Below are 17,638 nucleotides of genomic sequence, written 5' to 3'. Positions count from 1 at the left end.
CACAGTGCGTAGAACTTTTCTGAAATGCTTGCTACAAGGTCTCACTCTTTCCCATTGAAGTCAATAGGAGAACTTTTTCCATTGATCTTCCCAGGTTCAGAGTTTAGGCCAACAATGAAGACATTTGAAAAATCATTTCAGTGTTTTCAGCCGACCAAAAAAAAAAAAAAATTCTGAAATTCTCATAAGACAGGCTGTTCTTCAGAGGTTTCCTGTAGGCAGCTAGGGTCTGGCGGCCGGAAGATATCGCGCTGTATGGGAAGATAGGACCCCTCTCCGGATAGCCAATAGCGTTTAGTCTATGATAGCCAATAGAGTTTAGTCTATGATGTAAGCAGACGGAAGTGACGTTGTAAACCCAAGCTATATAAGGCCATGTTACCTACCAATAAATGCCATTTGCCGTCCACCACATTGGCGTCTGCGAGCTGATGGACCGAGCGGCCTGGGGGTGGTCGCGGTGCCATTCCTGAACCAGGTCGCCACGCCAACAAAGGCAACAAGTGGTGCCGAAACCCGGGAAAACCGCCTGGACGGGTGAACGGCGGCCGGAGCGGCAGGACCAGCCCGGTGGGGAGGACGCTCCCGGACCAACAAGGAGGATGGAAGCCCTTGTGAAGGTCGTATCACAATTACATAAGTAGTGGGGTATTGATTGTAAGCCCAAAGATTTTACTCTCGCAGTTGCGAGGCTTTTACAGATTGGGGTCATTGACCAGCCGGTGGATATTCTTCACCCTGAAGTGTGGGATAAATGCACTAAAGCATTAGCCGAGGAGACTATGTCCTCGGGTAGTGGGAAAAACCTTAAGTCGTGGGGGAAAGTCGTACAGGCCCTGCAAAAGGCTTTACAAGAGCAGGAAACCTGGAGGGCAGCAAGGAACTGTTTGTTGGTCACCCCGAAATTGGGAGTCGGGGCAGGCACGCAGACTCCCCACCCCCCAAACGGCAATGATTCCGCAGAATCTAAAGACTTACGAGAGGGCAATACACCCCCTCTACCCCTGAGCCCTTCGCCCCCTGAACCCCCGAACCCTGACCCGCTTACGGAGGGGCAGAAGTGCACACTGTCCTTCTGGAGTGGGTTAGCTGAGGAAACCAAAGACCGCCGCCTTATGCGCCCCAAAACGGCGCCGAACCCCAGGCGGGAGGGCGGGACAAAGACGTCCCCGGCGGGAAAACGGAGGAAGCGCTTGACCTAACAACCGCACACGAACCGGAAGGGGAGGAGAACGAGAAGGAGAAGAGTGGTGGAGGCGACCGGAAAGAGGAGAGGAGCGCGAGCGAGGGGCGGAGAGCCAATCAGAGCGCCCATCTGAAAACACGCCCTCATAGGGCAAACGCCCCGCCGAGCAGAAGGAGGGGCGAGCCAAGAGGGAGGGAACGGTCCGCCCGCAAGGGAAGTGGGCGGGGCCAGAGCCCAACGAGAAAAACCGGTCAGTCGAGTTCTGACTCCGGATCGGATAGCAGCTGGGATGACTGGCTTGCAACTGATTCAAACTCAGAGGAGGAGGACATGAGGGTAAATAGAGTCAAAAGCAAAAATACCCACATCCAAAATAAAAAGGAATCGCGAAGGCAAAAAATTCCTCTCACGGATTGGAAGAAAATAAGTATTGCCTGTGCCGATTGGGTCCCATTGGCCACGCTGGCGTTCCCGGTCCGGGTGGCGGACGGGGAACAAAGGGTCTACTCGCCAATAAACCCCAAGGATATACAAGCGATTGTTAAAGCAATTGTGGACAAAGGGCTCAATTCTGCCCTGGTCTCCACCCTCATAGACGGTGTCTTTGGGGGAGATGACATGCTCCCATTTGATATAAAACAAACTTGTAGACTGATCTTTGATGGGGCAGGGATGATCGATGGGAGGACAACTGTACGAAGCAACTAGCCCAAGTAACCGGGGCGGATCACCCGCTACACGGCTCCAGCCTGCAGCGGCTGATGGGTTCAGACCCGAAAATGATTACCCCCCAGGCGCAGGCCCAGGGCATGTGGGCCCATGAAGTTATGACAACTACACGTGCGGCCAGAGAAGCTATTCGCACAGCCTCTAGAGCTATTGTCAAGCCATCACCCTGGTCCACAGTAAAGCAAAAAGAAAGCGAAAGCTTTGCGCAATTTGTGGATCGCCTCCAGACAGCAATCGACTCCTCGACCCTGCCTTCGGAAGTGAAAGGCCCGGTTGTAGCAGAGTGCTTACGTCAGCAGTGTAATTCAGCAACCAAAGAAATCCTACGATCACTGCCAATGGGGTCGAGTATCGCGGACATGATCAAGTATGTCACGAACGAAGAGCATTCAGCCCCGATCCAGGTGGCAGTCCGCACCGCAATAGCTAACATGATGGCATGTTTTAAATGCGGCCAGGTGGGCCACGTTGTAGCAAACTGCCCTCGGTTGGGGAACCTGCCAACAGCACCCCCCCCGCGCCAGAATCGACCCAGAGGACCGTGTTGGGCCTGTGGAAAGAAAGGGCATTTCGCTAAAGAATGCAGATCTAAAATCCAGGGAAATAGGAGGGGGAGAGGGCACCTGGGCCGCACACAGCCCTCTCCCACTTGGGACACGAGGCGGCCCAATTGTGCCAACCCCGGATGGGGCGAAACGCTCCCGAACCCGCTGCCCCCTCGAGAAGCGATCAACTTTATGGCTCAACCAACGGTCCAGCCGAATCTGCCCCCATCTCAGGAACAGCAAGGACCACCCTTTGGGGGCGGGACCCCAGGGTGGCCCTGACAGTAAAGTGTGACAACCCGCCAGTGGTGTGGGCGATCTGTTCCCTCTATAATGCCTTAAATGACACCACTATTAGTGTTCCCTTTTTGATCGACACTGGAGCAGATGTTACAGTTATCCCTGAGACGAATTGGCCCCCGCATCGGAAATTGGAAGGCGCCCCCATGGTGGGTGGAGTCGGGGGATTAACCCAAGCCCGGAAGGGTGCTCAGTTGGTAGCAATCACGCTTCACAGTGAAAAGGGACCGGAGAAAACTATTACCCTCTTCCCATATGTCATGTCAGGAGTCCCACCCCTGTTGGGAAGGGACGCTCTAGCCCTACTAAAAGCCAGGGTGACAAATTTACCATAAGGGCCACTGCCGCATACCCACTCCCACCAATCAGACTGACGTGGAAATCGTCCGATCCAGTGTGGGTCGAGCAGTGGCCCCTATCAAAGCCTCGAATGGACGCTCTTCTTGAGCTACTTGACCGCGAACTACAACGAGGTCACATAGAGCCTTCCACTAGCCCGTGGAACACCCCAGTTTTTGTAATACCCAAACGATCTGGCGAGGGGTTTCGCCTCCTCCATGACCTGCGTGAAGTAAATAAGAGAATTCAACCAATGGGTCCTGTCCAAACGCTGTTGCCCATGAACTCTATGATACCAGAAGGACAACCTTGCGCTGTCCTTGACATTAAGGACTGTTTCTTTTCGATACCCCTGCATGAAGAGGACAAAGAGCGGTTTTCTTTTTCTGTCGTGTTCCTGAACAGCCAACGCCCCAACCTGTCCTTCCAGTGGAAAGTGCTGCCTCAAGGAATGATCAACTCACCCACTATCTGCCAGATCACAGTGGACCAGGCGCTGGCACCGGTTCGGCGCAGTGACCCAACCGCCACTATCATTCAATATATGGATGATATCTTGATCGCCGCACCGTCAGGAAGTCAAGTGGACCAACTGGTGTTAACGGTCTCGGAAACTTTAAAAACTAACGGATTCGAAATTGCGAGCGCAAAAATCAAAAGAGGACCATGTGTGAGTTTTTTGGGAGTGGGAATTACAGGTCCCCAAATAAAGATCCGTCGGCGTATCAAAACGCTCCATGACATGCAACAGCTAGTGGGGTCCTTGCAATGGCTTCGTAACATCGTCTTGATCCCTCCAGAAACCATGGCCCCCTTGTACGATCTTCTAAAAGGAAAAAACCCATGGGAGCAAAAAACTCTGACGACGGAAGCAATGAACTCCCTCGACTTCATCGAGCAACAGGTATCGTCAGGCACGCTCGCCAGATGGAACCCAGGTGCACCACTCGATCTGTACGTACACTTCACGGAAAAGGGGGGAGTAGGGGCACTAGCCCAGGGTCCCCCTGAAAAAGCACAGCCAATACAATGGATAGTCCTGAGAAAGCCGTCGCGTGCATTCTCTCCAGGAGTCGAGTGTCTTGGCAACCTCATCATGAAAGGCAGAAAACTCGCCCTGAGACATCTAGGCATCGAACCCGCCAGAATATACCTACCCTTCCGCAAACAGCTTCCAACGCAGTCAGTGGCAATGTCAGAACATTTAGCCATAGCCCTCGTCGGATTTGGAGGAGAAATCCAGTACGCTGTAAAGCCCCCTTGGACTCAAATGCTGGCAATTGTCGATATTGACCTTCCACGAAAAATCATGGACTGGCCCCAACAGGGACCAACGGTCTTCACAGATGCATCCTCGGCGACCTCAACCGCAGCAGCAGTATGGCAATCAGAAGGAGAATGGCGCTGCATTAAATTGACCGATCGTGCGCTTTCAGTCCAGCAGCTAGAAGCAACGGCAGTAGTACTAGCCTGCGGACTGTTCCCGACAGAACACCTTAACATTGTGACCGATTCGATGTTCGTGGCTAAACTTTGCTTGGCCATGTCGGGGCCTGGCGTGTCAACATCCACAACAGCACTGATGCTAGAAGAAGCACTTTCTTCCCGAAAGGGCACCGTATCGGTCATCCACGTCAACAGTCACAGTCCAATTAAGGGATTCTTCCAAACTGGATCAGATTATCGAACACCCCCGTGATCCATACACCCCGGTGACAAGAGAGGATGACAAGTCGGCAAGCACCTCGTCTGCACCCCGAAGTTCCACATCAGCGGATTCCGAACAATGGCGAAATAGCCCCCACAGGTGGAGGCTGCGACGGTTTTGTGTGATTTTAATCTTGGGGCTTGTATCATCATCTAGTGGCTTATATGACCATCAACCATGGGAATGGGTGCTAGTGAGATGGGAGGATCAGAGGATATTACAAAGAATCATTACCTCAGGACCCCCTAGCTCTAACGTGTCCCCTTGTGATCTAGTCCCCATTGATCCCTGTTTAAAATACATGATGTACTACCTGTGCCCCAGCTCTAATCCCGGCAGATCTTATTGCAACGCCCCTAATCAATACTATTGTTCCTATTGGGGATGTGAAACTATAGTCTCTGATTGGGCGCCAGGTGCGGGACCAGACAAGTATTTAAAGGTACAATGGGGGCCCCGTGGATGCGTCAGGCGCGATAGTCGGCCACAGCTGGGCCCCTGTTGTGGAGGAGAGGCAAAAGGGAAGTGGTGTGAATATCTTATCTTAGATGTAACTAACAGTAACAATCTGGGATGGACTTTCGGCAAAACCTGGGGCTTTAGATATTGGGAATCCCATACAGATAGAGGAGGACTGTTTTTTATTAAAAAACTGGGAGTAAGAAGCAGCACGACAATTGGCCCCAATGTTGTAATCAAAAATAATAACCAGCAGAAAGGAAACTTCGCCGATATCCATCCCCGTTCCAACCAGTCCCCTATCACCTAAACCAGTAGTTCCCTTAAGCAGATCAAATGTAAACCCCTACTACCAGCCCAACAAGCCGTTTCTTGATGTGTTAAACGCTACCTTCTGGTCGCTGAATCAGTCAAACCCGAATCTTACGAGTTCTTGTTGGTTGTGCTATGATATGAATCCCCCCTTCTACGAGGGCGTTGCCCTCAATGCTTCCTTTAACTATTCATCAGATATCAACCCTACCCAGTGTAGGTGGGACACACCACGAAAACGAATTACCCTGAGCCAAGTCAGAGGCCAAGACATATGTTTTGGTAATATCTCATTGGCAAACAGGGTTAGTGCTGTTTGCGCAAATACCGTTACGATTAATAGAACCTATAAATGGGCAATCCCGTCTGTGTTCAGAATGTGGATCTGCCACCAATTGGGGGTAACCCCCTGTGTGTCCCTTGAACTTTTTAATGATTCCGCTGACTTTTGTATACAAGTTTTGATTGTTCCCAAGGTGCTATATCATACAGAAGAAGAGATGTACTATCATTGGGGAGAAGCTAACATCAGACTCCAAAAAAGAGAAGTACTGACAGCAGTAACGATAGCGACATTGCTCGGTTTGGGAGTAGCCGGCACGGCCACGGGAGTGACCTCCCTGGTGACGCAACAACGAGGCCTAACTCAACTACAAATCGCCATCGATGAGGACCTGCAAAAAATTGAAAAATCCATAAGTTTCCTGGAACAATCCCTCTCCTCGCTCTCAGAAGTTGTTTTGCAAAACAGACGGGGATTAGACCTCCTGTTCATGCAACAAGGAGGCCTCTGTGCCGCCTTGAAAGAGGAATGTTGCTTTTATGCGGACCACACTGGAGTGGTCAGAGACTCGATGGCCAAACTGAGAGAAAGATTGGCTCAAAGAAAAAAGGAGAGGGAAGCCCAACAAGGGTGGTTTGAGTCATGGTTCAGCCATTCACCGTGGTTAACCACCCTGACATCTACCCTGATAGGGCCGATCACAACGATCGTGATAGCGTTGATCTTCGGACCCTGTATATTGAATAGACTTGTGTCATTTGTCAGGAGTCGGTTAGAGACGGTTAACATCATGTTAGTGGAACGCCGACAACTGCTTTAAGTTTGTGTTTAGAATTAACCCCAGTTATCCCCAGTTACTCTGTTACTCCTAGTTATTCCCCAGTTACCATCCGCCCAGTGTGCCTTATGCTTGCTGTCGCGAGATGATGACATAGTATTTTGAATTTAGTTTATTAGTAATATTAGATTTGCCTTTGCTTTTATACCCGCTCACAAAGTGCCATTAATTGATATTTTTAAGGTAACAACTATTTTAAGAATCTCCTTGTTTAAAATTTCCCCTTGTTATCCCCACTTGTACCCCGTTACATTTAGTTACCCCTCAGTTATCTCTTGCTTAGTGTATCCTGTGTTTTCTATCCAAGTTTGTGATATATATATATTTTTTAAGATTGCTATAGAGCATAGAACAAGAACAGAATATTTTAGCTAATTTAGTTATACACTTAGTGTGTTTTTTATCCACAATTATGATATATTTATTTTTTTTAAGATTGTTATGTTTTTAGCCAATTTAATTAGCATAGGGAGGGGGGAAATGTAGGCAGCTAGGGTCTGGCGGCCGGAAGATATCGCGCTGTACGGGAAGATAGGACCCCTCTCCGGATAGCCAATAGCATTTAGTCTATGATAGCCAATAGCGTTTAGTCTATGATGTAAGCAGACGGAAGTGACGTTGTAAACCCAAGCTATATAAGGCCATGTTACCTACCAATAAATGCCATTTGCCATCCACCACATTGGCGTCTGCGAGCTGATGGACCGAGCGGCCTGGGGGTGGTCGCCGCGCCGTTCCTGAACCAGGTCGCCACGCCAACAAAGGCAACAGTTTCCTGCTCAGTGTTACAGATTCGGAAGTAACTCAAAATAGCTCAGATAAGCTTTTGCTAGAATTCAAATGCTTGAGAAATTGTTCATACTCTTTCAAGCTTTTGCACTTCTACCACCATTAGTTACAGAGCTGTTTCTATTCCATATATTAAACATATACACATATGAATGCTGTTGTGTTAAGTATAATTTGATTTGATGCACATGAAAAATATTTTAAATAATTATTTTTTAGCAAGAGTAGTTTGGAGATTTTTTTTTGCCTTTCCTTTTTCATGCTGCCTGTAAAAGTTTATTCTTTCAATAGACTGTCTTTTGTGTCTGTTATTAATCTCCACTGTTTCCTTTATATTGCATTTTGTGGCTCAGTACATATAAACCTTTAATAAGTCTGTTCCAGTTCTTCAAAATTGCTTCACTTTTGTATTCACTGTGTTAAAACACTTAAACAGTGTAATCTGGATGATTCCATATCTTTTTAAAAATAATCTATTGAGATAACTTGGGACATTTAGGGAATTACTGAACTTCTTTATTGCTTTGTTTTCTTTTCTGGTTCCACTATTATTTTTTCATGTACCCGTCAGAGATTTGTGCATAGCAGATATGCTATGGTCATCCAGAAGATGTTTGTTCCCTTATAAGCCTTTGTTCCACCCAGATTTTTTACATTTGGGATTGGCCTTTTCAAGATGATATCCTTTACTTACTAATGCTTACTCTACTCCCTGTACTGCAACAGTTGATAATTCAAAATCCAAAGAAGAGAGCAAGCAGATGACACAGAAATTCTTTATTCCCAAATGGCTACAGAAGCAAATTGTTTACCTTTTGCCTTATCAACTCCAATCTCTATTTCTTTTTCTGATATTTGCGCAAATGTTGTCATATAGGCCATAGAAAAGTCTTTGTTCAACAATAAATTCTTAGTGCACATTTTCTGTCCTAACTTCTCCACCACGCATTGAGTCTATGTGAAGGAAGGACCAGTGTCCTGAATGGATGGTCAGAGCAAAGACAAGAGCGTGGTGCTCATGCAGGCTAACAGCTGAGTGAACAACCAGTTGTTCTCTAAAAAACTTATGGCTTGGTGCTTTGAATCCGAAGAAGAGATCAAATAAACAAGTCCTCAACTCTGATTAGAACTGATAATTTAAAGTTGTTCTACAATATGTCAAATCTGGATTCCTGAAAAAAATTCTGCCCAACTGTCTGAGTATAAAATTCTCTAGAAAGCATAAGGTTTTTATGTCTGGTGTTACATTTATTCATATCCTTTGACCATTTTTTCTGCGGCTGAAGTTTTACAAGCAGCTTAACCCAGTTTTAGATGGTGCTTTTGCCAAATGGAGTCCTATATTTCCCAATCCTAGCTCCACATTACCACTACCTCCTTTTGGTAGTGCTGCTGCTTGTGTGGCCATTACTCAGCTACTGAAAATGAATTTAATAAAATAAGTGACCTATTTTCAGCCAGTCAAATAATTGATCTGGCATAAAAGGGGTTGCAGAAATTTGTATTTGAAGTTATGGAGAGGTAAGGAGGTAATTTTAGTGGTAGTTGAGCCTTAGAAGAACTTAAATTCTGCTTGTGAAATTACATCCTAACTATGGATTTCTCTTAATAATAACTATTTATTTGTTACAAAAGATGAATTTTTATTTTGATTTAAGTAATTAGAAAACAAGCTTATTTTCTTTAATAGTAATTTTGTTCTACTCTCTACTTCATCCATCTTTTTTCTTATTGCACTGGTCTGTGTACCCTCTTTGCTGTAATATCACTGGTGTCTTTCTTCCTAATGCTTGCTAAAATTGCCTTTGTGCACAACACTGAAGGAGTGGCTGTAGTGCAATACACCTCAGTGAAAATACATGCTGTCTGTGCAGATGTATACTTACTGTAAAGTGGATGGATTGTTAAATCTGTTATGCACTTTGTAAATTTAGACACAGATTATTAAGGTAAAGATTTGGTTGTCATAATGCCAGAACGTGCCCTTGGGATTCAGGCTTACTGAGAGCAATTTATATTGCATGCTTCAGTCCCCAAAATGAATTTGTGCCACAAAAAACAACACAGGACTTTTCTCCACATCCTCCTCTCAACCACATAATCTGGAAGAAAGCTAGTAGAAGCACTTCCATATGGAAAAAAGATAGCTGCAGCCAAAACAAGTTGTTCAGCTTATTAGAATCAGTATAAATAAGTTCATTGAAAATTTGGCATGTCTGAATGTTATTTTCTAAAGAAATGATTAAATGCTGATCATATTTCTCATTTAAATGAGATTTTGAACAAATGACAAAATATTTGTGCCTGAGGGCAATAAATATTTTTACCATGTGAAAATTTAGATTGTTGTGATAATTTCCAAGTTTGGTGAATGGCAGTGTTCTAAAGCTAGTAAAAGCAAGAAATAACAATTAAAAAGCCCAAATGTACTCAACTCCAAATTAGAAATTTATCTTGCAGAAAAAGGTTTATGCAATGGGTAATTAGTTTTACTGTTACTGTCAAAGTACAAAAGATTTAAAAAAGTTTTAAGATTTATGTGTAAAACAAGCAAGTATAAATTGAGTGTTAGGCAGCACAGGTAGCCTGTACTTTTGTCTGTCATGAAGGCACCTGTGAGATGTCTCTTTGTTTCACTGCACAATGAAGGTGCATCTCGTTGGACTGGTTCATTCGCACTATATTGAGCAGGATTTGTCCTATATATGAAGGAAGTCTATGTTTTAACTACTATTCAGCTAAATCTGCTCATGGACATTCTGCCATTCTTTGAAAAGAGGGGGTTGAAGCTTTGCACTGTGGATGTTTTCACCTTTATACTGAGCTCTATGCATTTTATGTCCCAATTCTGTCCTCTGGAATGATACTGCCAATTTCTAAAATCACCATCTTCATCTTCCCACTCTACTCAGTGCTTTCCTACTCTGCTCAGCACTTGTCAGGCCACATCTGGAGTATGGTGTCCAGTTCTGGTCCCCACAATTCAGGAAAGACACAGATAGACTGGAAAGGATCCAAAGGAGGCCATGAAGATGACCAAAGGGCTGGAGAACCTGCCCTGTGAGAAAAAACTGAAGGAGCTAGATCGCTTCTGGATCTAGGAGAAAGGGAAGAGAAAGGGAAGCTCTAGGAGACCTCATCACAGCATCCTAGTACTTAAGGGGCAGCCACAAAGAGGACAGAGGTTCTCTCTTCACAAGGAGCTACATGAAGAAGACAAGGGGCAATGGGTACAAGTCACATTAGGAGAGGTTTCATTTCAATATAAGAAAGAAATTTTTTACACAAACAACAACCCTTCTCCGCAACAACCTCCCAAGGGGCTTGGTAGAGTCCCCATCACTGAAGGTTTTCAAGATATGACTGGACAGAGTGCAAAGTGATCTTATTAAGGCTCCTTTTGCCATGAAAGGTTAGACCAGATGATCTTTCAAGATCATTTCCAACCTGGGTTGTTCTATGATTCTGTGATCTAAATATCTTCCACTTGCAAAGGCAAGTGCAGATCTTATATTTGGTATCCTGCTTCTTACTCATCTTTTCATAAACTGAAATCTTCCCTTCTTAGTTTTAACTATTTTTAAAATTACTGGTTATTAAAGTAACAGCCTACATAAAGATCCTTAACTAATATAAACCTATTTATGTTAAGGAATAGAAGAACATTTAGTGCATGCTAGCTGAATAGCTAGAACCTAGTATGCAAAATGTTTCAGGATAAAAATTTATTTCTGATCAAAATTAAGCTGGGAACTCACTTTGGAAACATTTATTATGACTAAATCTTGGCCAACCACTGCCTCCTAGAAATAGCAATGTTTGTGGCTACTTGATTCTCATTCAAGGTACACATTGCAGCTCTTCTATCATGTCAGAACAGGCTTTCCATTAGATGATCCATGACTTTCTGTCTGGTAGAGACTACTTTAATATTTTAGCAAATGTTACTGGCATAGGCAGTATCAGTGGAAGCACATCTTCTCTTTGCATAACTTCTTTTTAGCTTAAGACTATCAGGCACTTAGCATTCAATGCCTAAATAACACTTCTGCTCTGCCATGAAGGGTAATTATGGCAACCTTGCACAGTAAGACTAATTTTGTCTGTCTATAAAATGTTTTTCATGGTATACAATTTCCGTGATATTTTGACAAACCAGACTTATGTATATATAAATATTTGTGGTTGCTAAGCTACCAAATATATTTATTTTAGACCTTGTATAATGTTATTTTGAGGCAGAATATGTTGCTTTTTTAGACCTCATACTGAGAGAGGTTTACAGATTAATATATGCTTTTCAGTCGTTTCCAATGCAACTCTTTCATGGAATGCACATTGCTGAGCAAGTCTGGACTGTTTTCCTATGGTGTCTTCCCTCCCTTTTTTACTGCTTTCTCTAACACATGGTTTGCTTTATGTAACAGAATAAAAAATCCTACAATTTCTCATACAGAACTAAACCATGTAAACTAAAAAGTAAAATGCCTATGGTCTACTTTCAGAATGATATTGGGAAGAAAAGAAGAAAACTGTACCTACAAGAACAGAGAACTCTGTTGATGAGCTATAGATGAGTTTCTCTCTCCAGCTGCTCTGTTCTGTCGTCAACATATTGCCTGAACTCTCTGTGTCTCTCCTTTTCTAGGAAGTTTTTATCAACAAGTGGTGAAGAATGATGCAGGGAAGGACCATGAAGTTCACCTTCAACAGACATGACAATGATTCATTAAGCCTTTCTTTATTAAGCGAACAGTAGACATGAACAGGTAGTTCCTTTCTCTTTCCTTTTCAGCCTCTTTGTGCCCCTCTAGCAGCAGTTATGAAAATTGTCTGCTTTCCCAAGTGAAGAGGTCTCCCAGTTTGGAATGACCTTGTCTGACATAGAATCAGTCTAACCACTTTCTACCACCTCTGATGAAAAGCCTCAGAAAGATAACACCTAGTCACAGAACCACCACCTTCTGGCTCCCAGTGTATTATCATCTTTGGGCCATAACCACCTGACACGCATGAAAACATTTTGATGGGTTACAACAGGTCGACTGAAGAGAGAATGCCAATAGTGACATGTATATGAACAGGTACGTATGGTTCAGGTCTGCATTTTTAAATGCATGTAGCATCTTTATGGATAAATAAGTTTCATTTTCCCCTGTAGTCCATTTCTATTTACTCCATTTTAGGGTTTTGGGTCATCCTAAAAATCAGACCTTGTATGCTGAGGACTGCATTATGATTGTGTTTATTTGTTATCTGTGGCCAGTATATAAGGATTTACCTTGGGACAAAGGAAATCACAGTCTGGAAAGGAACTTTTTACATGTTTTTTTTTTTTTACATGCTAGAACAACATCTAGCACAACAAAAACTTTTTTCTGTGGTTAGTGCTCTTAGGTGTTACGGCACACAAATAATATATAAAATGTTTCAGGCCAGCTCTTACCATGACTTACAATACTGTCAGGAAAGTTTTGAACTTACTCATTATCAGGCCAATAGCTTTACCACTTGCAACACACAGAGGAGACAATACATTTTCTTCTTTTTCAAGCTCTGACACACTGTGTTCCTCCCACATCCTGAAACCCTCAGGAAGCACTGAGTGCTTTAGTTCCTCTGTGTTTAAGCACTGCAAGATACTTTTAAGTAGAAAGAATGAGATCTTTTGCTGTTGAAATGTGTTATTATAATGAACTGTACTTAATATTTTGGCTGTGAATGAGGTAGGGTACCAAGTGTGTTCTGATCCAGCCTTCACTTGTCATTTTAGGAAACACATTTAAGAATTGCTCCCACTTTTTTCCCTTTCTGTTGTACTTTAAATAAGGAGAGATGGCATTCTTCTTGTCCCCCTCAACCCTCTATCTGTAAGAAGCAGGATAAAGATAAATGCATATAGTAAACTGTTCAGTTGCAGACTTAGTTCTGGATTGGAACAAGTTGGATTTTCCAAACACATAAAAGAAATAGGTTATTGACTGTATTAAATAAGCCAGTGAGAAATCCAACAGATCCTGGGGGCAAGCCACATATCACATCTGGCTGAAATTCAGAAACTGGCAGAGTTTCACTGCTTTGGGAAATTTAAAGTGAATGTGAAGTTCAACTTCATCAACAATTTTAGTTACTGCTTGGGAAATGGAAATAGTACAGATGTCTAGTATTTACAGTCCTGTACCAAAACTTGTAAATCAAGAAGCAAAGCACTGCTAGTTTTCACTGAGTATTTTGTTTCATTATAGTCTATTTCTGGATCCCTCCATTTTTCTCCTAAAAATAGTGATTGTAAATACTAAGTAGTTTATATAATGTTAAATAGTGTATATTCGTACATCAGATTGATCACAATAGTGCTTTAAAACACGTAAAATTATGAGATTGTAAATTTAAAGGATATATCAAAAAAAGGTGGATTTACACTAAGGTGTTTTTTTTTTTTAAATTAAGCATCTAGGAAAGGAATATTCTATACATGAAGTATCAAAAACCCCTCACACAATAAAATTGTGTTATCAACTTCATGTACCATAACTTCACTTTGAATAGGAGTTTTTACAATATAAAGCTGTTGTTCTTGCTGAAAATATTGTTGTACTATAGAAATTCACCACATCAAACTGCCGTCAATTAGAAAAATTGTCCATTAAATTCAGCCAAAAAATACACATCAGTAAGCATTGCCTGTCACTTTGACTGCCTACATAACTGAATGAGCTAGTTTCATAAAGTTTCTCTTTCTGAACACCTCTCCTCTCTCACTCTCCATGTATTTGTTATGTACCTCCTGTTTTTTGCTTTCTTCCCTAATATTAGATTACCCATTATGTGGTTTTTTTTCTGTACTCCATGGCTGAAACTCTTTTCTATTTCTCCGTGGCTGAAACTCTTACCTGGGGTTTGGTCAGATTTTATCTTAACTAGTACAACTCCTTTTGAGCTTTGTCTACTTCACATCACTATCTCTATGAGACTTTTTGACCACCCTAACGTTTTCCAGTTGCTTATCATGCTCATAGTCACTTATTTTTTTTTTTTCTGTGAAGGGGATATACTGCAGCTTTTTGAAGTCTTCTTGTTAGCCAGGAAAGGCATGGGTCAGATTCTCAGTCATTTAAGTTTTTCAGTGTATTTTGACTGAAAATTTAATTTGTATGTAACATGGAAGCATTTTTCTTAACTAGGAATTTGTCTCTGTCTCAGCCATGTAAATTGGAAACTGAGGCACAGATTCATGACCTAACTTTGAGTGTTGTTTTTTACTAACATTTTAAAGGATGTATTGAAGTGGGTGTTGGTCTCTTCTCATAAGTAGTAAGTGATAGGACAAGAGGAAACATCCAGGGGAGGTTTAGACTGGATATTAGGAAAAATTTCTCCACCAAAGGGGTTCTGTAGGTGGTTCTCTATCAACTGACTTCATGTATTTCACAAAAGACCGTGTCTTCTGAATAATGTTTTGATGATGGTTTCAGTTCAAAAATTTGCCCATAAACACTCATTTTTCAGTGGAACTGTGGTTCTCCTGATGGGTCTATGCAATGAATCTGCTATTTTCAACAACCATGTTAATTGTCTTTTTTCTCTTAAGATTTTTAAATTCTTTTCTTCAAATAAAGTACAGCTATATTTGTTAAGCATGAGCTGTGTTCAGTAATAGGATAATGCCGAATTTGAGTTTTATCCAGTATTTCAGTATAATGGGCTATAATTAAAATTATGTTTTCAAAAACGTTTTGTAGGACACTCCATGAGATGTCCCAGTCTTGTTAGTGAGTGAATCAGGCTTCTTGTTTGCAAAAAAATAATGTGTATCACCTGTTCTTCACATCTTGACAGCAGTACAACTTCTAGGGAGTGGATATCTTTGTCCATGATTGTTGACAAAGACTGAGAGATGTGTGCAATTCAGCGTTCTGCCTTTTTACTTCTGCATATCCTCTTAGAGGTTGTGCAATTTTGTTTTGTCTGAAATTGTCTTTCGGAGATTAGGCAGAACCCATTAATCTCAACAAAGTTTACTAAATTAGAGAGAAATCAGAGTATTTGAATGAAAAGTACCTTGCTTACAATATGTAACTTACACACAGAAAACTTGGTGAGATATTTCACATCTAAACTGACAGCAATTTCTGTTGACCAGATACTACTCTTGGAGCCCTATGTATGTCTACCTTTGGTAGGACTGGTATCAGCAGGTTTCTTTGATCAGACTAGCATCCTCTTTCTACATCAATGAGGCATCTGATGATATAATTCATAAACGTGTGTAGGGTGAAGTTTCAATAGCACTTTGAAAGATTTTTTATTTGTTTTGATTTGATAGGAAGCTATATGAATTCTAACCCTAATTTTATCTGGAATTTTCCACCAGCTATGTTTTCTCAGGCCAGTTACAGGGGCCTCAGTGATCCCCAGTTCTAAAGGCGACGGTTTTATGATTGTTATGAGAATGGTAGTCGTCTTATTATTTCTCTCTGTAGCAAATAGCTTTAACTTTCCCCTTATTTTTTTACTCTGCTGTGGAACAAAAATGACTGCCATTGAATAGCCACAGAAGCAGTCACAGTGAAGGCAAATACATTAAGCATATCTTTACAGGTGCAAGAAATGTCCATGTGCACCTAAGAAGTATTCTCTTGTGATAACAGACCAAGACATGAGTTTGAATCTGTACCTAATTAAATTTTACAATTTGAACCATGCATAATTAATGGCATGCAGTACTTCATCCTGATGACACATCCTATCTTTTAAAAAGCATTTTCTCAAAGAAAGATGATACCTCTATTTTTAAGGCTTTATTAATTCCTGCCTTTTATGAAGGATGGCAGTCCAAAACGGCAATTTAGAGCAAACTTGAAAGGTAAAAAGTATTTTTAGTATGGGAATTTCTGAAATGCAAATAAGATTGTTCTAAAATTATGAATACAGTAGCAAGCACAGTTTCACTATATAAAATAAGTATAGCACATGTTATAAATATTTTAGTTACTAAAAACATTCCTTAAATGAGGAACCTGAAGGTGCACAAGTCCATGGGACCTGATGAGATCCATCCGCAGGTCCTGAGGGAACTGGCAGATGAAGTTGCCAAGCCACTGGCTATCGTATTTGAGAAGTCGTGGCGGTCTGGTGAGGTCCCCGATGACTGGAAGAGAGGGAACATAACCCCAATTTTTAAAAAGGGGAATAAGGAAGACACAGGTAACTACAGGCCGGTCAGCCTCACCTCTGTGCCTGGCGAGGTCATGGACCAGATTCTCCTGGAAACCATGCTAAGGCACATGGAGAGCAAGGAGGTGGTTGGTGACAGCCAACATGGCTTCACCAAGGGCAGATCGTGCCTGACCAATTTGGTGGCCTTCTATGACAGGGTGACGGCATTGGTGGACAAGGGACGAGCAACTGACATCTATCTGGACTTGTGCAAAGCTTTTGACACTGTCCCGCACGACATCCTTCTCTCTAACCTAGAGAGACATGGGTTTGATGGAAGGACCACTCGGTGGATAAGGAGTTGGCTGGATGGCTGCACTCAGAGAGTGGTGGTCAACGGCTCAATGTCCGTGTGGATACTGGTCACGAGTGGCGTCCCTCAGGGGTCCGTGCTGGGCCCGGCCCTGTTCAACATCTTTGTCGGCGACATGGACAGTGGGATTGAGTGCACCCTCAGCAGGTTCGCTGATGACACCAAGTTGTGTGGTGCCGTCGACACGCTGGAAGGGAGGGATGCCATCCAGAGGGACCTTGACAGGCTGGAGAGGTGGGCCCGTGCCAACCTCATGAAGTTCAACCAGGCCAAGTGCAAGGTCCTGCACCTGGGTCGTGGCAATCCCAGGCACAAATACAGGCTGGGAGGGGAATGGATTGAGAGCAGCCCTGAGGAGAAGGACTTGGGAGTGCTGGTGGATGAGAAGCTTAACATGAGCAGGCAATGCGCCCTTGCGGCCCAGAGGGCCAACCACATCCTGGGCTGCATCCAGAGGAGCGTGGCCAGCAGGTCGAGGGAGGTGATTCTCCCCCTCTGCTCTGCCCTGGTGAGACTCCACCTGGAGTACTGTGTCCAGTTCTGGAGCCCCCAACACAAGAAGGACATGGACCAGCTGGAGAAGGTCCAGAGGGGGGCCACGAAGATGATAAGAGGGCT

At 43.2% G+C, this 17,638-nt stretch overlaps 1 protein-coding gene across 1 annotated transcript; it reads left to right on the top strand.

Annotated features, from left to right (window-relative positions):
* Positions 1-587: 587 nt before the first annotated feature.
* LOC147600541 (endogenous retrovirus group K member 10 Gag polyprotein-like) lies at positions 588-2,742 on the top strand. Its single transcript, XM_086747915.1, has 2 exons — positions 588-620; positions 1,981-2,742. Exons 1-2 carry the CDS (start codon positions 603-605, stop codon positions 2,740-2,742), a joined length of 780 nt encoding a protein of 259 aa, XP_086604041.1. The 5' UTR covers positions 588-602.
* Positions 2,743-17,638: the final 14,896 nt, after the last annotated feature.

This window comes from Chlamydotis macqueenii, chromosome 5 (genome assembly GCF_036417535.1).
Source record: "Chlamydotis macqueenii isolate bChlMac1 chromosome 5, bChlMac1.mat, whole genome shotgun sequence".
Lineage (NCBI taxonomy): Eukaryota > Metazoa > Chordata > Aves > Otidiformes > Otididae > Chlamydotis > Chlamydotis macqueenii.
Note: the sequence above shows the minus strand (reverse complement) of the source record. Positions and strands in the feature narration are given on the sequence as shown.